The 24,995-nt window shown below is 46.8% G+C and overlaps 1 protein-coding gene across 1 annotated transcript; it reads right to left on the reverse strand.

Annotated features, from left to right (window-relative positions):
* Nucleotides 1-3,724: 3,724 nt before the first annotated feature.
* On the reverse strand, nucleotides 3,725-24,863 carry LOC129851260 (DDB1- and CUL4-associated factor 15-like). Its single transcript, XM_055917675.1, has 13 exons — nucleotides 24,731-24,863; nucleotides 23,763-23,860; nucleotides 20,044-20,182; nucleotides 18,621-18,727; nucleotides 18,242-18,384; nucleotides 14,540-14,701; nucleotides 13,686-14,288; nucleotides 13,160-13,251; nucleotides 12,838-12,960; nucleotides 8,566-8,648; nucleotides 7,655-7,759; nucleotides 7,277-7,392; nucleotides 3,725-3,820 (listed from the first exon to the last, which is right to left on the reverse strand). The coding sequence occupies exons 1-13, from the start codon at nucleotides 24,821-24,823 to the stop codon at nucleotides 3,765-3,767; spliced, it is 1,920 nt and encodes a 639-aa protein (XP_055773650.1). The 5' UTR covers nucleotides 24,824-24,863; the 3' UTR covers nucleotides 3,725-3,764.
* Between the last annotated feature and the right edge of the window lie 132 nt (nucleotides 24,864-24,995).

The raw sequence follows: 24,995 nt of genomic DNA on the forward strand, positions 1-24,995 counted from the left end.
CAGTCAACCTGCATGGCTTTAACTTCTCTGTCTTCACCTTCTCTGTCCTCACCTTACCCACCCACTGTCCTAACGGCCATAGAAAGAGAGAGAAGGGGAGAGATTTACTGCGTTTGTCCTAGCCAGGTGTAGAGTTGTTACAGCAGTCTGTCTTCAGTCCTGATGATGTTCACTGACCACTTCTTACAGTGTGTCCCAAACGGCATCCTATCGGTACTTAAACAGGGCACCATGTAGGACGTATGAATATGTTAATAGCCCTCCGTGTAACGAGCCTGATGGGGTCTTGACGTATTGAAATCAAGTGATCAGTCCGACTACTCTAACAGTAGTGTCCCGATGCAGTTCAGAGGACGGTGTGTAACGGCCGATACAGGGCAGCATTCAGAAAGATAGGTTTTAGTGTGTTTTTAGGCCAACTAAGAGATGACCTGTGCCTTGTAGAGCTAGACAACGCTTGTTTGCGCATCTCAAATGGCACCCTGTTCCCTGTATAGTGCACTTTTTTGGACCCGGGGCCCTATTGACCATGGTCAAAAGTAGTGCACTATACAGGGAGCCATTTGGAAGACAACCTGTGTTTTTAATTAGATCTGATGAATAAATGAAAGTGTTTCTAAACCTGTCTGCTGACTTGTACAATCTGACATTTGTTCCTGACTCTTTGGTAATGTACTGTTATTAGAATGTTATGAGTTATAGCAGGCATATGTAGTGTCATAAGAGAGAGGAATAGAGGGGGCAGCCATAATGCATCCTGCTTATATTCCATTCATTTGTCCCTCCATCCTCATCCGTCATCCACACACACACACACAACAGTAAAGTGATATCCCACCAGCAGGATACAGACCTTCACTAATCTGTGATTGGGCAACAAGGACAAGGTCAGAACTCACACCAACCAATCAGGTTGGCAGAGCAAGAGCACATGCAATGTTGTATCCATGGCAACCTTAACTGCCAGCTCGTTGAATCAGCAAAAAGTCACCATATTTAGTACAGATCAGTGAATGTGTATTTGTAATATATATATCTGTAGAAATAGATGTGACTATCATATTTATTGACCCATTATGGCCTTATTTCAACAGTATGTGTAGCATATTTTGATGTACTATCCAGAGTATTTAGCTACTGTATAATCACATAAGATTTCTAGTATATGTTTTGTAGACCTTTGTATTGAATCCCTGTGCCTAGAGTTTGTAGTTTTAATATCAGTACCCAGTGAGCACAAGACAGAGGTCTTTTCAAACATCTTGTACTCAGTAGTTGCTCCATAAAGACGTGATACCAGCCCAACCTTCAGCCATTAAATGGAAAAGATACAACCGTTTCCCCTCTTCAGTCTCTTAAAATGTAACCAAGTGTTTTTCCTTCACACACAGGAAACAGAGCCACACACAAGGTGAATCATTTATTTGTATCAAAAAATAGTCAAGTGAACCATGCTCTCTCCGTCCAGTCTGTTAAAATACAGCCAGATAATAACAAGTTGCTTAACTCCATATCCCATAAGCCTCTGCTCCATCTAGGGTTGTAACTTTCCTAAAAAGATTCCTGGGATGAAGGACTAATCTGGAATCCTTCAACCAGGATTTCTAGAAAACTTTCCCAAAATTCCCAGGTTAACTCCATCACATACAAATACATTTATTAAGGGGACAATCTGAACTGACACCCTATGTAGTGCACTACTTTTGACCAAAGCCCTATGAGAGTTTGAGGCTCTGGACAAAACATAGTGCACTACATAGGGAGCCATTTTGGACGCAACCAAGAAGAAATCTGTCAACGGTAAAATAAGGGTGTATAAGGGTGAAGTTTCCCTTAGACAGTGATCTGCGGTCAGTTTTACATTCCCCCCCCACTAATGGTTAGGATTGGGGGAGGGGAAGCTGATCCTAGATCTGTACTTAGGGGGAACGTCAGTCACTCCAGAGCGACAAATAACAGGATTGGTTCCAGTTCATGTGTAGGCCCTGTCGCAATCAGACAGACATGGAGATTCAGACCTGGATAAAACCAGATGAAACTGGACAGAGCTGGTTTAGAGGAGTGGCCTTTAGGTTCCCGAGAACAGCAGCAGAATCTCGGAGGCATGAGGACCACACAACTTCTCTCTACATACATCTCTCTCTCACACACACAGTCATAAAACGGAAAATTACACCAAACAAACTAAAAACCCGCAGTAAAATCATCTTTGTTCAGTCCAGCTCTGGATCCATGGGTGCAAATTATGTCACATTATATAGTCAAACCAAAACAGAACAGGTGGAAAACACACAGAATGCCTCGTTTCTTCCATCCTCCAACATCACACACAGAGGCAGGTGCACAGATTCAAATTGGCGACATGTCGTCATTGAGTCATGACAATATGGCATCCTATTCCCTAAATCAGGGGTATCCAACTCTGACCTCGTAGGCCCTACGAGGTCCGGAGCTTTCTGTTCTACCTCACACACTCCTGGTGTCCCAGGTCTAAATCAGGGGTATCCAACTCTGACCCTACGAGATCTGGAGCCTGCTCGCTTTCTGTTCTACCTGATCTTTAAATTGCACACACACACACCTGGTGTCCCAGGTGTAAATCAGGCCCTGATTAGAGGGGAACAGTGGAACTGGTTTCCAGGTGTAAATCAGGCCCTGATTAGAGGGGAACAGTGGAACTGGTTTCCAGGTCTAAATCAGGCCCTGATTAGAGGGGAACAGTGGAACTGGTTTCCAGGTCTAAATCAGGCCCTGATTAGAGGGGAACAGTGGAACTGGTTTCCAGGTCTAAATCAGGCCCTGATTAGAGGGGAACAGTGGAACTGGTTTCCAGGTCTAAATCAGGCCCTGATTAGAGGGGAACAGTGGAACTGGTTTCCAGGTCTAAATCAGGCCCTGATTAGAGGGGAACAGTGGAACTGGTTTCCAGGTCTAAATCAGGCCCTGATTAGAGGGGAACAGTGGAACTGGTTTCCAGGTCTAAATCAGGCCCTGATTAGAGTGGAACAGTGGAACTGGTTTCCAGGTCTAAATCAGGCCCTGATTAGAGGGGAACAGTGGAACTGGTTTCCAGGTGTAAATCAGGCCCTGATTAGAGGGGAACAGTGGAACTGGTTTCCAGGTCCAGAATGGAGTCTCAAGTTCCTATATAGAGCACTACTTCTCACCAGAGTCATGAAGGGAAACAGTCTAATGTAGTGCACCACATGTGGAATAGGGTGCCATTTGGGAGGAAACCTATGACTGTTACTGTAGCAGCTGAACAGGCTTACTGTGTGTGGATGGGTGTGTGGATGGGTGTGTGTCGGTGTGTGGATGGGTGTGTGTCGGTGTGTGGATAGGTGTGTGTCGGTGTGTGGATGGGTGTGTGTCGGTGTGTGGATGGGTGTGTGTCGGGGGGTGGATGGGTGTGTGTCGGTGTGTGGATGGGTGTGTGTCGGTGTGTGGATGGGTGTGTGTCGGTGTGTGGATGGGTGTGTGTGGGTGAGTGGATGGGTGTGTGTCGGTGTGTGGATGGGTGTGTGTCGGTGTGTGGATGGGTGTGTGTCGGTGTGTGGATGGGTGTGTGTCGGTGTGTGGATGGGTGTGTGTCGGTGTGTGGATGGGTGTGTGTGGATGGGTGTGTGTGGGTGTGTGGATGGGTGTGTGTCGGTGTGTGGATGGGTGTGTGTCGGTGTGTGGATGGGTGTGTGTGGGTGTGTGGATGGGTGTGTGTGTGTGTGTGAGTCTGAGCCTCTGGTGTCAGGACACCCCTCTGTTGTCCCTCATAGAATGATCCAGGTGCTCCGGTCGCTGTCAGCTAACACCTGTAGAGAGGAACCTAGACAGAAGAGAGGGGGAAAAAAATAAAAATAAATGAGATTTGAAGAATTCATTTACATAGAGTGTCTCTGTTTCATTTAACCCTTATTTTACCAGGTCAGTTGACTGAGAAAACATTCTCATTTACCACAACAACCCGGAGAATAGTTACAGGGGATAGGAGGGGGGATGAATTAGCCAATTGGAAGCTGGGGATGATTAGGTGACCATGATGGTATGAGGGCCAGATTGGGAATTCAGCCAGGAAACCAGGGCACCCCTACTCGTACGATAAGTCCCATGGGATCTTTAGTGACCACAGTTTAACGTCCCATCGGAAAGACGGCACCCTACACAGGGCGGGGCATTTGGATATAGTTTTTTAGACCAGAGGAAAGAGAGGATCTTATTGGTCCTCCAGCAGCATGTGGTCTCCCATCCAGAAGCCAGCAGTGGGATGCAGGGTGGTATGCTGCTGACCCGTGTTAGAGTGGACTAAACATTAAGGACACCTTCATTCCATGACAGACTGACCAGGTGAAAGATATGATCCCTTATCGATGTCACTTGTTAAATCCACATTAATCAGTGTAGGTGAAGGGGAGGAGACAGGTTAAAGAAGGATTTTTAAGCTTTGAGCCATGGAGTGTGTATGTGTGCTATTCAGAGGGTGAGACTAAAGATTTAAATGCCTTTGAACGGGGTATGGGTTATGGGGTATGGTAGTGGGTAACGGTTATGGGGTATGGTAGGGGTATGGGGTATGGTAGTGGGTAGGGTAGTAGGTATGGGGTATGGTAACGGGTATGGCAGTAGGTATGGGGTATGGTAGTGGGTATGGTAACGGGTATGGCAGTAGGTATGGGGTATGGTAGTGGGTATGTAACGGGTATGGTAAGGGGTATGGTAGTGGGTATGGGGTATGGTAGTGGGTATTGGGGTATGGTAGTAGGTATGGGGTATGGCAGTGGGTATGGGGTATGGTAGTGGGTATGGGGTATGGTAGGGGGTATGGTAAGGGGTATAGTAGTGGTATGGGTATGGTAGTGGGTATGGGGTATGGTAATGGGTATGGGTTATGGGGTATGGTAACGGTTATGGGGTATGGTAGTGGGGTATGGTAGTAGGTATGGTAGTAGGTATGGGGTGTGGTAGTAGGTATGGGGTATGGGTTATGGGGTATGGGTTATGGGGTATGGTAACGGTTATGGGGTATGGTATGGGGTATGGTAGTGGGTATGGTAGTGGTATGGGGTATGGCAGTAGGTATGAAAGTGGGTATGGGGTATGGTAGTAGGTATGGGGTATGGTAGTAGGTATGGTAGTGGGTATGGGGTATGGTAGTAGGTATGGGGTATGGTAGTAGGTATGGTAGTAGGTATGGGGTATAGTAGTGGTATGGGGTATGGTAGTAGGTATGGTAGTAGGTATGGGTTATGGTAGTAGGTATGGGGCATGGTAGTGGGTATGGGGGTATGTTAGTGGATATTGGGGTATGGTAGTGGGTATTGGGGTATGGTAGTGGGTATTGGGGTATGGTAGTGGGTATTGGGGTAGGGTAGTAGGTATGGTAACGGGTATGGGTTATGGGGTATGGTAGTGGGTAACGGTTATGGGGTATGGTAGGGGGTATGGTAGCAGGTATGGTAGTAGGTATGGGGTATGGTAACGGGTATGGTAAGGGGTATGGCAGTAGGTATGGCAGTGGGTATGGTAACGGGTATGGTAAGAGGTATGGCAGTAGGTATGGCAGTGGGTATGGTAACGGGTATGGTAAGGGGTATGGCAGTAGGTAAGGGGTATGGTAGTAGATATGGGGTATGTTAGTGGGTATGGTAGTGGGTATTGGGGTATGGTAGTAGGTATGGGGCATGGCAGTAGGTATGGGGTATGGTAGTGGGTATGGTAGTAGGTATGGTAAGGGGTATAGTAGTGGTATGGGTTATGGTAAGGGTATGGGGTATGGTAGTGGGTATGGGGTATGGTAGTAGGTATGGTAAGGGGTATAGTAGTGGTATGGGTTATGGTAACGGTTATGGGGGTATGGTAGTGGATATTGGGGTATGGTAGTGGGTATTGGGGTATGGTAGTGGGTATTGGGGTATGGTAGTAGGTATGGTAAGGGGTATAGTAGTGGTATGGGTTATGGTAACGGTTATGGGGGTATGTTAGTGGATATTGGGGTATGGTAGTGGGTATTGGGGTATGGTAGTGGGTATTGGGGTAGGGTAGTAGGTATGGTAACGGTTATGGGGTATGGTAGTGGGTAACGGTTATGGGGTATGGTAGTGGGTATGGGTATGGTAACGGTTATGGGGTATGGTAGTAGGGTATGTTAGTGGGTATGGGGTATGGTAGTAGGGTATGGTAGTGGTATAGGGTATGGCAGTAGGGTATGGTAGTGGTATAGGGTATGGCAGTAGGTATGGGGTATGGCAGTAGGTATGGGGTATGTAGGGGGTATGGTAGTGGGTATGGGGTATGGTAGTAGGTATGGTAAGGGTATGGTAGGTATGGCAGTAGGTATGGGGTATGGCAGTAGGTATGGTAGTGGGTATGGGGTATGTAGGGGGTATGGTAGTGGGTATGTGGTATGGCAGTAGGTATGGGGTATGGCAGTAGGTATGGTAGTGGGTATGGGGTATGGTAGTAGGTATGGGGTATGGTAGTAGGTATGGCAGTAGGTATGGGGTATGGTAAGGGTATGGTAGTGGGTATGGCAGTAGGTATGGGGTATGGTAAGGGTATGGTAGTAGGTATGGCAGTAGGTATGGGGTATGGTAGTAGGTATGGGGTATGGCAGTAGGTATGGGGTATGGTAGTGGGTATGGGGTATAGCAGTAGGTATGGCAGTAGGTATGGGGTATGGAAGTAGGTATGGGGTATGGTAGTGGGTATGGGGTATAGCAGTAGGTATGGCAGTAGGTATGGGGTATGGAAGTAGGTATGGGGTATGGTAGTGGGTATGGGGTATAGCAGTAGGTATGGCAGTAGGTATGGGGTATGGAAGTAGGTATGTGGTATGGTAGTAGGTATGGTAGTGGGTATGGGTTATGGTAGTGGGCATGGGGCATGTTAGTGGATATTGGGGTATGTTAGTGGGTATTGGGGTATGGTAGTGGGTATTGGGGTATGGTAGTTGGTAGTAGGTATGGGGTATGGTAGTAGGTATGGTAGTAGGTGCCGGGCGCACCGGTTTGTGTCAAGAACTGCAACGCTGCTGGGTTTCACGCTTAACAGTTTCCCGTGTGTATCAAGGATGGTCCACCACCCAAAGGACATCCTGCCGATTTGACAACTGTGGGAAGCATTGGAGTCAACATGGGCCAGCATCCCTGTGGAACGCTTTCAACACCTTGTAGAGTCCATGCCCCCACGAATTGAAGCTGTTCTCGGGGCAAAAGGGGGTGCAACTGAACATTAGGTGTTCATGTTTTGTCCACTCAGTGTGTATATATAATGTGTGCATGTGTACCTTTGTGCAGGGCCTCGTTGGTCATGCGGTTGATGTAACGAGAGCTGCTCTCTGGAACCAGCCACTTCATTACTGTGTTAACACAAGACTTCCTGTAGGAACTCCATACACTGCCACTACAGGACGGGAGAGAAGAGGGAGACATGAAGAGAGAGAGAGAGCGATAGATATGAGAGACAGAGAGGGAGAGCGATAGATATGAGAGACAGAGAGGGAGAGCGATAGATATGAGAGACAGAGAGAGAGAGCGATAGATATGAGAGACAGAGAGAGAGAGCGATAGATATGAGAGACAGAGAGAGGGAGAGCGATAGATATGAGAGACAGAGAGGGAGAGCGATAGATATGAGAGACAGAGAGGGAGAGAGATCATCTCACCTGGTCTGACCCTTGACCTCAGTGAGGTCACCAACCCCGACGGTGTGACACACTCCTGTGTTGAGGTCCCAGCTCACCTGCAGACTGGAGTGGTAGGTGTTGGGCCTGGAAGACAACTATCGGTTAGTGTGAGTGACAGATAGAGGCAATTAAAACAGCCCTCCAGACCCCAGAACACCTCACCAGGTGACTAGCCAGGAAAACAGCCCTCCAGACCCCAGAACACCTCACCAGGTGACTAGCCAGGAAAACAGCCCTCCAGACCCCAGAACACCTCACCAGGTGACTAGCCAGGAAAACAGAGGAAAACAGCCCTCCAGACCCCAGAACACCTCACCAGGTGACGAGCCAGGAAAACAGCCCTCCAGACCCCAGAACACCTCACCAGGTGACTAGCCAGGAAAACAGCCCTCCAGACCCCAGAACACCTCACCAGGTGACTAGCCAGGAAAACAGAGGAAAACAGCCCTCCAGACCCCAGAACACCTCACCAGGTGACTAGCCAGGAAAACAGAGGAAAACAGCCCTCCAGACCCCAGAACACCTCACCAGGTGACGAGCCAGGAAAACAGCCCTCCAGACCCCAGAACACCTCACCAGGTGACGAGCCAGGAAAACAGCCCTCCAGACCCCAGAACACCTCACCAGGTGACTAGCCAGGAAAACAGAGGAAAACAGCCCTCCAGACCCCAGAACACCTCACCAGGTGACGAGCCAGGAAAACAGAGGAAAACAGCCCTCCAGACCCCAGAACACCTCACCAGGTGACGAGCCAGGAAAACAGCCCTCCAGACCCCAGAACACCTCACCAGGTGACGAGCCACAATTTTATTTTTTGTTCAAGCTGGGATGAAGCGTGGCTTTACTAAAAAATAAATGTGTGTGTATGGGGGTGTGTGTAGTGTAGTTACCTGCAGTGTTCCTCTTCAGGGTTGGAGAATGCCAGCAGCAGCAGCCCAATGTTGATCACCACTGTGTTAGTCTCTGGACACACCTGATACACACACACACACACAATACAAAACACACACACACAATACACACCATTACTGTCTGACCCGATGTGAGTGCGTGTAGAGTGTGTATTCATACACACATTGTGTAAGTGTGCACGCTTGTAGAGTGTATTCATACACACATTGTGTAAGTGTGCACGCTTGTAGAGTGTGTATTCATACACACAGTGTGTAAGTGTGCACGCTTGTAGAGTGTAAGTGTCCGTAGATGCTCCTGTGTATGTGAACGCATACGTACGGGTCATGTGTATATGTCTATAGTGCGTGTGTGTGTATATATACACTGCTCAAAAAAATAAAGGGAACACTTAAACAACACAATGTAACTCCAAGTCAATCACACTTCTGTGAAATCAAACTGTCCACTTAGGAAGCAACACTGATTGACAATAAATTTCACATGCTGTTGTGCAAATGGAATAGACAAAAGGTGGAAATTATAGGCAATTAGCAAGACACCCCCAATAAAGGAGTGATTCTGCAGGTGGTGACCACAGACCACTTCTCAGTTCCTATGCTTCCTGGCTGATGTTTTGGTCACTTTTGAATGCTGGCGGTGCTTTCACTCTAGTGGTAGCATGAGACGGAGTCTCCTCCAGCATCTTCACAAAGTCCGTTGCTGTTGTTCTGGGATTGATTTGCACTTTTTGCACCAAAGTACGTTCATCTCTAGGAGACAGAACACGTCTTCTTCCTGAGCGGTATGACGGCTGCGTGGTCCCATGGTGTTTATACTTGCGTACTATTGTTTGTACAGATGAACGTGGTACCTTCAGGCATTTGGAAATTGCTCCCAAGGACGAACCAGACATGTGGAGGTCTACAATTAGTTTGAGTTCTTGGCTGATTTCTTTTGATTTTCCCATGATGTCAAGCAAAGAGGCACTGAGTTTGAAGGTAGGCCTTGAACTACATCCACAGGTACACCTCCAATTGACTCAAATGATGTCAATTAGCCTGTCAGAAGCTTCTAAAGCCATGATATCATTTTCTGGAATTTTCCAAGCTGTTTAAAGGCACAGTCAACTTAGTGTATGTAAACTTCTGACCCACTGGAATTGTGATACAGTGAATTATAAGTGAAATAATCTGTCTGTAAACAATTGTTGGAAAAATGACTTGTGTCATGTACAAAGTAGATGTCTTAACCGACTTGCCAAAACTATAGTTTGTTAACAAGAAATTTGTGAAGTGGTTGAAAAAATAGTTTTAATGACTCCAACCTAAGTGTATGTAAACTTCCGACTTCAACTGTTTGTATATATATCTATAGTGTGTGTAGGTCTACAGTGTATAGTGTGTATAGGTCTACAGTGTATAGTGTATATAGGTCTACAGTGTATAGTGTATATAGGTCTACAGTGTATAGTGTATATAGGTCTACAGTGTATAGTGTATATAGGTCTACAGTGTATAGTGTATATAGGTCTACAGTGTATATAGGTCTACAGTGTATATAGGTCTACAGTGTATAGTGTATATAGGTCTACAGTGTATATAGGTCTACAGTGTATAGTTTATATAGGTCTACAGTGTGTATAGGTCTACAGTGTATAGTGTATATAGGTCTACAGTGTATATAGGTCTACAGTGTATAGTGTATATAGGTCTACAGTGTATATAGGTCTACAGTGTATATAGGTCTACAGTGTATAGTGTATATAGGTCTACAGTGTATATAGGTCTACAGTGTATAGTGTATATAGGTCTACAGTGTATAGTGTATATAGGTCTACAGTGTATATAGGTCTACAGTGTATATAGGTCTACAGTGTATAGTGTATATAGGTCTACAGTGTATATAGGTCTACAGTGTATAGTGTATATAGGTCTACAGTGTGTATAGGCCTACAGTGTATAGTGTATATAGGTCTACAGTGTATAGTGTATAGAGGTCTACAGTGTATAGTGTATATAGGTCTACAGTGTATAGTGTATATAGGTCTACAGTGTATAGTGTATATAGGTCTACAGTGTATATAGGTCTACAGTGTATAGTGTATATAGGTCTACAGTGTATATAGGTCTACAGTGTATAGTGTATATAGGTCTACAGTGTATAGTGTATATAGGTCTACAGTGTATAGTGTATATAGGTCTACAGTGTATATAGGTCTACAGTGTATAGTGTATATAGGTCTACAGTGTATATAGGTCTACAGTGTATATAGGTCTATAGTGTATAGTGTATATAGGTCTACAGTGTATAGAGGTCTACAGTGTATAGTGTATATAGGTCTACAGTGTATAGAGGTCTACCGTGTATAGTGTGTATAGGTCTACAGTGTATAGGTCTACAGTGTGTATAGGCCTACAGTGTATAGTGTATATAGGTCTACAGTGTATAGAGGTCTACCGTGTATAGTGTGTATAGGCCTACAGTGTATAGTGTATATAGGTCTACAGTGTATAGGTCTACAGTGTGTATAGGCCTACAGTGTATAGTGTATAGAGGTCTACAGTGTATAGTGTATAGAGGTCTACAGTGTATAGTGTATACAGGTCTACAGTGTATAGTGTATATAGGTCTACAGTGTATAGTGTATATAGGTCTACAGTGTATAGTGTGTACAGGTCTACAGTGTATAGTGTATATAGGTCTACAGTGTATAGGTCTACAGTGTATAGAGGTCTACAGTGTATAGAGGTCTACAGTGTATAGTGTATAGAGGTCTACAGTGTATAGTGTATACAGGTCTACAGGTCTACAGTGTATAGAGGTCTACAGTGTATAGAGGTCTACCGTGTATAGTGTATATAGGTCTACAGTGTATACAGGTCTACAGTGTATAGAGGTCTACCGTGTATAGTGTATATAGGTCTACAGTGTATAGTGTGTATAGGCCTACAGTGTATAGTGTATATAGGTCTACAGTGTATAGGTCTACAGTGTGTATAGGCCTACAGTGTATAGTGTATATAGGTCTACAGTGTATAGTGTATATAGGTCTACAGTGTATAGTGTATAGAGGTCTACAGTGTATAGGTCTACAGTGTATAGAGGTCTACAGTGTATAGAGGTCTACAGTGTATAGTGTATAGAGGTCTACAGTGTATAGTGTATACAGGTCTACAGTGTATAGTGTATACAGGTCTACAGTGTATAGTGTATACAGGTCTACAGTGTATAGTGTATATAGGTCTACAGTGTATAGTGTATATAGGTCTAAAGTGTATAGTGTATATAGGTCTACAGTGTATAGTGTATAGAGGTCTACAGTGTATAGAGGTCTACAGTGTATAGTGTATAGAGGTCTACAGTGTATAGTGTATACAGGTCTAAAGTGTATAGTGTATATAGGTCTACAGTGTATAGTGTATATAGGTCTAAAGTGTATAGTGTATATAGGTCTACAGTGTATAGTGTATACAGGTCTAAAGTGTATAGTGTATATAGGTCTACAGTGTATAGTGTATAGAGGTCTACAGTGTATAGAGGTCTACAGTGTATAGTGTATAGAGGTCTACAGTGTATAGTGTATACAGGTCTAAAGTGTATAGTGTATATAGGTCTACAGTGTATAGTGTATATAGGTCTAAAGTGTATAGTGTATATAGGTCTACAGTGTATAGTGTATATAGGTCTACAGTGTATAGTGTATATAGGTCTACAGTGTATATAGGTCTACAGTGTATACAGGTCTAAAGTGTATAGTGTATATAGGTCTACAGTGTATAGTGTATATAGGTCTAAAGTGTATAGTGTATATAGGTCTACAGTGTATAGTGTATATAGGTCTAAAGTGTATAGTGTATATAGGTCTACAGTGTATAGTGTATATAGGTCTACAGTGTATATAGGTCTACAGTGTATAGTGTATAGAGGTCTACAGTGTATAGTGTATATAGGTCTAAAGTGTATAGTGTATATAGGTCTACAGTGTATAGTGTATATAGGTCTACAGTGTATATAGGTCTACAGTGTATAGAGGTCTACAGTGTATAGAGGTCTACAGTGTATAGTGTATAGAGGTCTACAGTGTATAGGTCTACAGTGTATAGAGGTCTACAGTGTATAGAGGTCTACAGTGTATAGTGTATATAGGTCTACAGTGTATAGTGTATACAGGTCTACAGGTCTACAGTGTATAGTGTATACAGGTCTACAGTGTATAGTGTATATAGGTCTACAGTGTATAGTGTATACAGGTCTACAGTGTATAGTACCTCCAGTATAACAACGTCGTAGTCGTTGAAGGAACAGAACTGAGGAGCCCAGCGGGCGTCGCTCCGGATCACCTCGTTGATCAGGTACTCAAAGTCCAGAGTCAACTGCTCCACACACACACTCTGTAGGACACACACACATTAGCATGTTCTGGTTTACTGCAGGTCTAAACACTAACACACACACAGGTCCTGTGTCTCAGACAAATCTCTCTTATTTCCCTCCTGCTGATCTAGTCATCTCCATTGCTACGGCTGGATTTTATTCTCTCACACACACACACACACACACACACACACACACACACACACACACACACACCTGTCCGTTGTGGGGCCCAGTGACCAGCTGTAGGTTGCGTCCCTTCAGGTCAGTCACAGTGAAAGGCAGCTGGACCTTATCATCCTCATAACCTAGAGAGAGGGAGGGCGGGATAGAGGTGAAGAGAGAGAGATGGAGGGAAGAAAGAGTGGGAGGGGAGCGAGAGAGGGAGGGATAGAGTGAGGGAAGAGCGATAGAGAGGGATAGAGGGAGGGATGAGGGAGAGAGGGATAGAGGGAGAGAGAGTGAGGGGTGAGGGAAGAGAGAGAGGGAGGGAGGGATAGAGTGAGGGAAGAGCGATAGAGAGGGATAGAGGGAGGGATGAGGGAGAGAGGGATAGAGGGAGAAAGAGTGAGGGGTGAGGGAAGAGAGAGAGGGAGGGAGGGATAGAGAGAGGGATAGGGGTGAGCAGAAATAGAGGGCGAGACAGAAAAAGAGGGAGGAGTTTCAGCTTCCTATTTACATGACCAAGCACATTGTGTGTTACATGTGAAAACATTTATTCTACAGTGTGTCTGTGTCTCACCTCCTGCATCCTGCTCTGGCGCCCCCGGCTGTGGCATGCGGTACTGCAAGCGGGTGTAATTGACATATCCCGGCTCGCTGCAGCCTGCTTCCTGAGAAGAATGAGGAGTGGGGGGGGACGAGGAGGAGGAGGAGGCAGGAGACATCACCGCACTACACTGAATAGAGTCCTCCTGCAAAGGTCGCAACAAACTTTGGTTCCCAGCTGAAGTGGAAGTCTGTGGTGCGCTTGTCAGTTGATCCGTTTGTGTGTCTTCCCTCTGTTCTCTATCCCTCTCCACGCTCACCCCTTCTCTCTCAGTCACGACGACCTCCTCTCCTACTTCGCTTCCCTCCGTTTTCCCTCTCCTCTCTCCTCCCTCGTTTTCCCTCCTTCCTCCCTGGGCACGTCTGAAGAGGTCGGCGGCGAACTCTCGCGCCCGGGCGGCAGCTTGTGATTGGCTAGGGGAAAGAGGGGCGGGGCTTGGTTTGGCGGTTAGCGGGCGGCTGTCGGGAGACCCGTGAGAGGAAGAGGATGAAGAGGGCGATGGAGTGGATTGATGTTCTGAGGTGGGTGCTGTGGCTCTCTTTCTGAACAGGATCTGAGAGGAATGACCCTGCTCACCTGCTGACAACACAGGAGACGAGACTTAGTAACATCCCACAGGGCAGGGGACGGGACTTAGTAACATCCCACAGGGGACGGGACTTAGTAACATCCCACAGGGGACGGGACTTAGTAACATCCCACAGGGGACGGGACTTAGTAACATCCCACAGGGGACGGGACTTAGTAACATCCCACAGGGGACGGGACTTTGAACTGAACCAGAAAGATGAAGTGTGTGTTCAATGTGTGTTTGTGATGTCTCCTACCTGGACAGAGGGACACAGAGCAGGCCACCAGGGAATAGGAGGTGTTGAGGAAGATCACCTGGTCTTTCTTCAGCTGGAAGGCAGGCTGGAAGGTAGGGAAGGGATAGACCACCTGGTACCGACTGTTCAACATATAGCCATGTTCCAGACACTCTCCACTGCCTAGAGAGAGAGAGAGAGAGACTGTTCAACATATAACCATGTTCCAGACTCTCTCCACTACCTAGAGAGACTGTTCAACATATAACCATGTTCCAGACACTCTCCACTACCTAGAGAGAGACTGTTCAACATATAACCATGTTCCAGACACTCTCCACTACCTAGAGAGAGACTGTTCAACATATAACCATGTTCCAGACACTCTCCACTACCTAGAGAGAGAGAGAGAGAGAGAGAGACTGTTCAACATATAACCATGTTCCAGACACTCTCCACTACCTGGAGAGAGACTGTTCAACATATAACCATGTTCCAGACTCTCTCCACTACCTAGAGAGAGAGAGAGACTGTTCAACATATAACCATGTTCCAGACACTCTCCACTACCTAGAGAGAGACTGTTCAACATATAACCATGTTCCAGACACTCTCCACTGCCTAGAGAGAGAGAGAGACTGTTCAACATATAACCATGTTCCAGACTCTCTCCACTACCTAGAGAGACTGTTCAACATATAACCATGTTCCAGACACTCTCCACTACCTAGAGAGAGACTGTTCAACATATAACCATGTTCCAGACACTCTCCACTACCTAGAGAGAGAGAGAGAGAGAGAGAGAGACTGTTCAACATAACCATGTTCCAGACACTCTCCACTACCTAGAGAGAGACTGTTCAACATATAACCATGTTCCAGACACTCTCCACTACCTAGAGAGAGACTGTTCAACATATAACCATGTTCCAGATACTCTCCACTACCTAGAGAGAGAGAGAGACTGTTCAACATATAGCCATGTTCCAGACACTCTCCACTACCTAGAGAGAGACTGTTCAACATATAACCATGTTCCAGACACTCTCCACTACCTAGAGAGAGACTGTTCAACATATAGCCATGTTCCAGACACTCTCCACTACCTAGAGAGAGACTGTTCAACATATAGCCATGTTCCAGACACTCTCCACTACCTAGAGAGAGACTGTTCAACATATAACCATGTTCCAGACACTCTCCACTACCTAGAGAGAGACTGTTCAACATATAACCATGTTCCAGACACTCTCCACTACCTAGAGATAGACTGTTCGACATATAGCCATGTTCCAGACACTCTCCACTACCTAGAGAGACTGTTCAACATATAACCATGTTCCAGACACTCTCCACTACCTAGAGAGAGACTGTTCAACATATAACCATGTTCCAGACACTCTCCACTACCTAGAGAGACTGTTCAACATATAACCATGTTCCAGATACTCTCCACTACCTAGAGAGAGACTGTTCAACATATAACCATGTTCCAGACACTCTCCACTACCTAGAGAGACTGTTCAACATATAACCATGTTCCAGATACTCTCCACTACCTAGAGAGAGACTGTTCAACATATAACCATGTTCCAGACACTCTCCACTACCTAGAGAGAGACTGTTCAACATATAACCATGTTCCAGACACTCTCCACTACCTAGAGATAGACTGTTCAACATATAACCATGTTCCAGACACTCTCCACTACCTAGAGATAGACTGTTCAACATATAACCATGTTCCAGACACTCTCCACTACCTAGAGAGACTGTTCAACATATAACCATGTTCCAGACACTCTCCACTACCTAGAGAGAGACTGTTCAACATATAACCATGTTCCAGACACTCTCCACTACCTAGAGAGACTGTTCAACATATAACCATGTTCCAGATACTCTCCACTACCTAGAGAGAGACTGTTCAACATATAACCATGTTCCAGACACTCTCCACTACCTAGAGAGACTGTTCAACATATAACCATGTTCCAGATACTCTCCACTACCTAGAGAGAGACGGTTCAACATATAACCATGTTCCACACTGCGAATGTTTTGAGAGAAAATGTTTTAAAGAGCACAGAAAACGATATAATAGTGTTTCCGCCATCAGGTTTGTCTGTGTGCTTGGTAGCTAGAGGAGAAACGTGTGTGTACCTGTGGTATGGTAGAGGTGTTGGGACAGCACTGTGAGCAGGGTCTGAGAGTGTGTGTGTGTGTGTGTGTGTGTGTGTGTGTGTGTGTGTGTGTGTGTGTGTGTGTGTGTGTGTGTGTGTGTGTGTGTGTGTGTGTGTGTGTGTGTGTGTGTGTGTGTGTGTGTGTGTGTGTGTGTGTGTGTTACTGTGCGTATGGTAGAGGTGTTTGTAGGGCAGCACTGTGAGCAGGGTCTGAGAGAGTGTGTGTGTGTACCTGTGGTTTGGTAGAGGTGTGGGACAGCACTGTGAGCAGGGTCTGAGAGTGTGTGTGTACCTGTGGTATGGTAGAGGTGTGGGACAGCACTGTGAGCAGGGTCTGAGAGTGTGTGTGTACCTGTGGTTTGGTAGAGGTGTGGGACAGCACTGTGAGCAGGGTCTGAAAGTGTGTGTGTACCTGTGGTTTGGTAGAGGTGTGGGACAGCACTGTGAGCAGGGTCTGAGAGTGTGTGTATGTACCTGTGGTTTGGTAGAGGTGTGGGACAGCACTGTGAGCAGGGTCTGAGAGTGTGTGTGTACCTGTGGTATGGTAGAGGTGAGGGACAGCACTGTGAGCAGGGTCTGAGAGTGTGTGTGTGTACCTGTGGTATGGTAGAGGTGTGGGACAGCACTGTGAGCAGGGTCTGAGAGTGTGTGTATGTACCTGTGGTTTGGTAGAGGTGTGGGACAGCACTGTGAGCAGGGTCTGATAGTGTGTGTGTACCTGTGGTATGGTAGAGGTGTGGGACAGCACTGTGAGCAGGGTCTGAGAGTGTGTGTATGTACCTGTGGTTTGGTAGAGGTGTGGGACAGCACTGTGAGCAGGGTCTGAGAGTGTGTGTATGTACCTGTGGTTTGGTAGAGGTGTGGGACAGCACTGTGAGCAGGGTCTGAGAGTGTGTGTGTACCTGTGGTATGGTAGAGGTGAGGGACAGCACTGTGAGCAGGGTCTGAGAGTGTGTGTGTGTACCTGTGGTATGGTAGAGGTGTGGGACAGCACTGTGAGCAGGGTCTGAGAGTGTGTGTGTGTACCTGTGGTTTGGTAGAGGTGTGGGACAGCACTGTGAGCAGGGTCTGAGAGAGTGTGTGTGTACCTGTGGTATAGTAGAGGTGTGGGACAGCACTGTGAGCAGGGTCTGAGAGAGTGTGTATGTGTGTGTGTGTGTGTGTGTGTGTGTGTGTGTGTGTGTGTGTGTGTGTGTGTGTGTGTATACCTGTGCGTGCGTGTGTGTGTGTGTGTGTGTGTGTGTGTGTGTGTGTGTGTGTGTGTGTGTGTGTGTGTGTGTGTGTGTGTGTGTGTGTGTACCTGTGCGTATGGTAGAGGTGTTTGTAGGGCAGCACTGTGAGCAGGGTCTGAGGGAGTGTGTGTGTGTGTGTGTGTACCTGTGCGTATGGTAGAGGTGTTTGTAGGGCAGCACTGTGAGCAGGGTCTGAGAGTGTGTGTGTGTGTGTGTGTGTGTGTGTGTGTGTGTGTGTGTGTGTGTGTGTGTGTGTGTGTGTGTGTGTGTGTGTGTGTGTGTGTGTGTGTGTGTGTGTGTGTGTGTACCTGTGCGTATGGTAGAGGTGTTTGTAGGGCAGCACTGTGAGCAGGGTCTGGGAGGAGGCATGGAGGCGATGGTGATGTAGATATCTCTGTTGTTCTCATCACTCATCATCAGATTCATCAACACTGAGCTGGAGCTACGAGTACTGACAGAGAGAAAGAGAGGAGAGTATGGGGAAGGGAGGGTAGAGTGTAGGGGTGTGGGAGGGAAAAGAGAGATGAGGGAGGGAGAAGAGTATGGGGAAGGGAGGGTAGAGTGTAGGGGCGTGGGAGGGAAAAAGGAGGGTGGGAGAGAAAGAGAGAACATACAGAAATGTCCAGTCACTGATCTGATCACAGACATCTCTACAAAGACCAAATGTAAGCTGGCTTGATGTCTTACTTGAAGCCAAAGATGACGATCTTGGAGTGGTCGTTGGGCCACTCACACACTGTCAGGTAGAGATCACTGTAGATGTCCTCACCTGTAAACAGACGCACATGGTGCACCTGAGGGAGATGGAGAGAGAGGGGGATGGAGAGGAGAGAGAGAGGAGGATGGAGAGGAGAGAGGAGGGGGAGGGAGAGTGGAGGGGGATGGAGAGGAGAGAGAGGAGGATGGAGAGGCGAGAGGATGGAGAGGAGAGAGGAGGGGGATGGAGAGAGGAGGGGGATGGAGAGAGGAGGGGGGTGGAGAGGAGGATGGAGAGAGGAGGGGGATGGAGAGGAGAGAGGAGGATGGAGAGGAGGATGGAGAGAGGAGGGGGATGGAGAGGAGAGAGGAGGATGGAGAGAGGAGGGGGATGGAGAGAGAGAAGAGAGAGATGAAGAGATGATAAGTAAAAAAAGGGCAAAATGGGACAACAGAATGATGAAAGAGAGGGATGAAATCATCTCCATCTCCTCACCATTGTAGCTAGTGTAACTGTTGACAGGCCAATCAGCAACACATCATCCACCTCATTACTGCTATATGGACAGCACTGGAGACCACTTCCTGGTTGGTTTAGGCTACAGTCAGTCAGTCCCTGTACTGTAGTAGGTCTGTTCTGCTGGTCCACATCTCTTTAGGCCATACGGACAGCACTGGAGACCACTTCCTGGTTGGTTTAGGCTACATACAGTCAGTCCGTGTACTGTAGTAGGTCTGTTCTGCTGGTCCACATCTCTTTAGGCCATACGGACGGCACTGGAGACCACTTCCTGGTTGGTTTAGGCTACAGTCAGTCCATGTCCTGTAGTAGGTCTGTTCTGCTGGTCCACATCTCTTTAGGCCATACGGACGGCACTGGAGACCACTTCCTGGTTGGTTTAGGCTACAGTCAGTCCATGTCCTGTAGTAGGTCTGTTCTGCTGGTCCACATCTCTTTAGGCCATACGGACGGCACTGGAGACCACTTCCTGGTTGGTTTAGGCTACAGTCAGTCCATGTCCTGTAGTAGGTCTGTTCTGCTGGTCCACATCTCTTTAGGCCATACGGACGGCACTGGAGACCACTTCCTGGTTGGTTTAGGCTACATACAGTCAGTCCATGAACTGTAGTAGGTCTGTTCTGCTGGTCCACATCTCTTTAGGCCATACGGACAGCACTGGAGACCACTTCCTGGTTGGTTTAGGCTACATACAGTCAGTCCATGAACTGTATCTAGTAGGTCTGTTCTGCTGGTCCACATCTCTTCAGGCCATACGGACAGCACTGGAGACCACTTCCTGGTTGGTTTAGGCTACAGTCAGTCCATGTACTGTAGTAGGTCTGTTCTGCTGGTCCACATCTCTTTAGGCCATACGGACGGCACTGGAGATGGTTCCCAGTCGGTCCAACCTACCTGTTTGAGTCTGCTGTGTAGGTTGAACTCCCACCAGTAGAGGTGATAGGTGTAGAAGGAGAAGTCATCGTCCTCTCCACAGTCACTGGTGTAGGACAGCACGTAACGACCACACTTAGTGAACCCCAGGAAGATGTGTCTGGAACAAGAGAGAGGGAGGAGTGTGAGAGAGGGGGAGGGGTGTGAGCGAGGGAGCGGTGTGAGAGTGGGAGGGGTGTGAGTGGGGGAGGGGTGTGAGCGAGGGAGCGGTGTGAGAGAGGGAGGGTGTGAGAGAGGGAGGGTGTGAGAGAGGGAGGGTGTGAGAGAGGGAGCGGTGTGAGAGAGGGAGGGTGTGAGAGAGGGAGCGGTGTGAGAGAGGGAGGGTGTGAGAGAGGGAGGGTGTGAGAGAGGGAGGGTGTGAGCGAGGGAGGGTGTGAGCGAGGGAGCGGTGTGAGAGTGGGGGAGGGGTGTGAGCGAGGGAGCGGTGTGAGAGAGGGAGGGTGTGAGAGAGGGAGGGTGTGAGAGTGGGAGCGGTGTGAGAGTGGGAGCGGTGTGAGAGTGGGGACACAAGGTGTGTGTGGAGATGAGGATTTAATTGACTAGTTCAGTTGGCTCAATGTTGCTCAACATTTCTCTGGTTAGCTAATGGAGAATCCCATCCAGATGGCAAGATACTTAACGCTAAAAATAGTTGTTCCACCACACTTTCTCCCTCACCTCACACTTTCCAAATGCCAGTTGTTTTTCGGTTACAGTTCATGAAGTACGCTTCATCACCTTCTCACCCCGTCTCCGTGGCCAGGCTTCTCACCTAACGTTACCTCTTCACCCCCGTATCCGTGGTCAGGCTTCTCACCTAACGTTACCTCTTCACCCCCGTCTCTGTGGCCAGGCTTCTCACCTAACGTTACCTCTTCACCCCCGTCTCCGTGGTCAGGCTTCTCACCTAACGTTACCTCTTCACCCCCGTCTCTGTGGTCAGGCTTCTCAACTAACGTTACTTCACCCCCGTATCTGTGGCCAGGCTTCTCACCTAACGTTACTTCACCCCCGTCTCTGTGGTCAGGCTTCTCACCTAACGTTACCTCTTCACCCCCGTCTCTGTGGCCAGGCTTCTCACCTAACGTTACCTCTTCACCCCCGTCTCCGTGGTCAGGCTTCTCACCTAACGTTACTTCACCCCCGTCTCCGTGGTTAGGCTTCTCACCTAACGTTACCTCTTCACCCCGTCTCTGTGGCCAGGCTTCTCACCTAACGTTACCTCTTCACCCCCGTCTCCGTGGTCAGGCTTCTCACCTAACGTTACCTCTTCACCCCCGTCTCTGTGGCCAGGCTTCTCAACTAACGTTACTTCACCCCCGTCTCTGTGGTCAGGCTTCTCAACTAACGTTACCTCTTCACCCCCGTCTCTGTGGCCAGGCTTCTCACCTAACGTTACCTCTTCACCCCCGTCTCTGTGGCCAGGCTTCTCACCTAACGTTACCTCTTCACCCCCGTCTCCGTGGTCAGGCTTCTCACCTAACGTTACTTCACCCCCGTCTCCGTGGTCAGGCTTCTCACCTAACGTTACTTCACCCCCGTATCTGTGGCCAGGCTTCTCACCTAACGTTACCTCTTCACCCCCGTCTCCGTGGTCAGGCTTCTCACCTAACGTTACTTCACCCCCGTCTCCGTGTTCAGGCCTCTCAAGTTTATAATTTTAAAAGGCTTATTGATCATTAGAAAACACTTTTGCAATTATGTTAGCACAGCTGAAAACTGTTGTCCTGATTAAAGAAGCAATGGCCTTCTTTAGACTAGTTGAGTATCTGGAGCATCAGAATGTGGGTTCGATTACAGGCTCAAAATGGCTAGAAACAAAGAACTTTCTTCTGAAACTCGTCAGTCTATTCTTATTCTGAGAAATTAAGGCTATTCGATGCGAGAAATTGCCAAGAAACTGAAGATCTCGTACAACGCTGTGTACTACTCTCTTCACAGAATAGCGCAAACTGGCTCTAACCAGAATTGAAAGAGGAGTGGGAGGCCCGGTGCACAACTGAGCAAGAGGACAAGTACATTAGAGTGTCTAGTTTGAGAAACAGACGCCTCACAAGTCCTCAACTGGCAGCTTCATTAAAAGTACCAGCAAAACACCAGTCTCAAAGTCAACAGTGAAGAGACGACTCCGGGATGCTGGCCTTATAGGCATAAATGCATAAGTGACCACAAACTTTTGAACAGTAGCGTATATACATATACACACACAGTAACAGTCAAAAGTTTGGACACCTACTCATTCCAGGGTTTTTCTTTATTTTTTACTATTTTCTACATTGTAGAATAATAGTGAAGACATCAAAGCTATGAAATAACACACATGGAATAATGTAGTAACCAAAATTAACAGATGTACCTTGTTAAAAGTTATTTTGTGGAATTTCTTTCCTTCTTAATGCGTTTGAGCCAATCAGTTGTGTTGTGACAAGGTATGGGAGGTATACAGAAGATAACCCTATTTGGTAAAATAACAAGTCCATATTATGGCAAGAACAGCTCAAATAAGCAGAGACAACAGTTCTTCATTACTTTAAGACATGAAGGTCAGTCAATCCAGAAAAATAAGAACTTTGAACATTTCTTCAAGTGCAGTCACAAAAACCATCAAGCTCTTTGATGAAACTGGCTCTCATGAGGACCACCACAGGAATGGAAGACCCAGAATTACCTCTGATGCAGAGAATAAGTTCAATAGAGAGTTACCAGCCTCAGAAATTGCAGTCCAAATAAATGCTTCACAGAGTTCAAGTAACAGACACATCTCAACATCAACTGTTCAGAGGAGACTGCATGAATCAAGCCTTCATGGTCGAATTGCTGCAAAGAAAACACTACTAAAGGACACCAATAAGAAGAAGAGACTTGCTTGTGCCAAGAAACACGAGTAATGTACATTAGACCGGTGGAAATCTGTCCTTTGGTCTGATGAGTCTAAATTTGAGATTTTTGGTTACAACCGCCGTGTCGGATGAGGTGAACGGATGTTCTCCATATGTGTGGTTCCCACTGTGAAACATAGAGGTGGTGGTGTGATGGTGCTTTGCTGGTGACACTGTGTGATTTATTTAGAATTCAAGGCACACTTAACTAGCAGGGCTACCACAGCATTCTGCAGAGATACATTATCCCATCTGGTTTGCACTTAGTGGGACTATTATTTGTTCTTCAACAGGACAATGACCCAAAACACACCTCCAGCCTGTGTAAGGGCTATTTGACCAAGAAGGAAAATGATGGAGTGCTGCATCAGATGACCTGGCCTCCACAATCACCCAACCTCAACCCAATTGAGATGGTTTGGGATGAGTTGGATGGCAGAGCGAAGGAAAAGCATCCAACAAGTGCTAAACATATGTGGGAACTCCTTCAAGACTGTTGGAAAAGCATTCCAGGCGACTACGTCATGAAGCTGGTTGAGAGAATGCCAAGAGTGTGCAAAGCTGTCACCAAGCAAAGGGTGGCTACTTTGAATAATCTCAAATATTTGTTTTTCACATTTTTGGTTACTACATGATTCCATATGTTATTTCATAGTGTTGATGTCTTCACTATTATACAATGTAGAAAAGAGTAAAAATAAAAACTGTATATACACAGCACCTGTGAAAAGTTAGGACACACCTACTCATTCAAGGGTTTTTGTCATTTTCACTATTTTCTACATTGTAGAAAGACATACTCACTCTTTCACAAACACTCACCCTGCTCTGAGGAACTCCTCGCTGACTATGTTCTTCAGGGGAACACAGACACGCGGTGGTAGTTTCCTGAACAAGCGCTGAGAATACTGGCCAGACAACTATAGGAGAGAGGACGTGGAAGGTTAGTGAAAAGTGGTCAAAGTAACCAATAAAGAACCTCCATTGAAACAGCTTGTTAGTCCAGGGGGTCGTATGTATAACCATCTCAGCGTAGTTGAGCAGATTTAGGATCAGTTTTGCCTTTCAGATTACGAGTAAGATTACTTGGACAGGAGGTACCTCAGATCCTAGATCAGCACCTACTCTGAGATGCTTGATACCTACAGCACTCGGACGAGGCTTGGTCTGAGTCCAGGAAACCAGTCTTGACCACTCTACTACCATGTCTTTCATCCAGGTCTCTAGGGTGTACACTGCATGGTTTTGTTCTAAATCAACATTAACACCTGATTTAACTAGCTGATCAGCATCACCTTTAACGTTAGCTGAAACAAAAGGCCAGCAGTCCCCAAGACCAGAATTGAAAAACATTGCAACAGAGGCATGCCGTGCATAGTGATCTGAAATAGCCAGCGGCGACTACAAATGCAAAACTAGTCAACTGGCTTGTTGCGTTAGTGAAGGCGAAGTAAACAGTTAACGTGCGCTAGCTGGCTTACTGCTCGGTTCAACAAACGTTAGCTAGCCAAGTGGCTTGGGATAGACGGTTAACTAGCTAGCAACATTCCCTCACACAATACAGCAACCAGTCTGTTAACTTTGTTATCATGGATTGTAGCTTGGTTTTGGCCAAAGGTGGTTTGCTAACGAGTCAGCCTGCTAGCTAACGTACAGCAAGTTGGTGCTTAAAAACGCGTTAACTAGCTAGCATCCGCAGGGTCTTGCACTATCGAGACATTGAACCTGCGACTTCACATTCTTCGTCAAAGCCATGTTTGTGCCATTCTCTTGTCTAGTTCGTTGCATACCTTTCCACGGTTCAGAAGCTTGACGATATGTTCTTTGTGTTTTCTCTGCGTTTGTTTGTTACCGTCCTTTTCGGTTTTCGAGCTGGGCGCCATTTTCCGCCGTAGTGTTCACTACGCCCTGCCTACCATCTCGACCCATGGCCTTCCCATTGGTTCTCGATCATCGTGGGAGCAGTCCGATTGGCATATATGAACGTAAATCAAAAACAAAAACAAATCTCCCGGCATGTGATTGGTTACAGGGTGAACAATATGATTGTTTTTG

The sequence above is a fragment of the Salvelinus fontinalis genome, chromosome 3 (genome assembly GCF_029448725.1).
Source record: "Salvelinus fontinalis isolate EN_2023a chromosome 3, ASM2944872v1, whole genome shotgun sequence".
NCBI classification, from domain to species: Eukaryota; Metazoa; Chordata; class Actinopteri; order Salmoniformes; family Salmonidae; genus Salvelinus; species Salvelinus fontinalis.

What these genes read in the sequence shown, in the direction of transcription:
- LOC129851260 (XM_055917675.1), bottom strand. Translation starts at nt 24,823, where the DNA reads ATGGCGCCCAGCTCGAAAACCGAAAAGGACGGTAACAAACAAACGCAG. An exon ending in GAGGAGTTCCTCAGAGCAGG is followed by an intron (nt 20,183 to 23,762) that starts GTGAGTGTTTGT and finishes CTCTTGTTCCAG; the next exon opens with ACACATCTTCCTGGGGTTCA. An exon ending in CTCTGTGTCCCTCTGTCCAG is followed by an intron (nt 14,289 to 14,539) that starts GTAGGAGACATC and finishes TGTTGTCAGCAG; the next exon opens with GTGAGCAGGGTCATTCCTCT.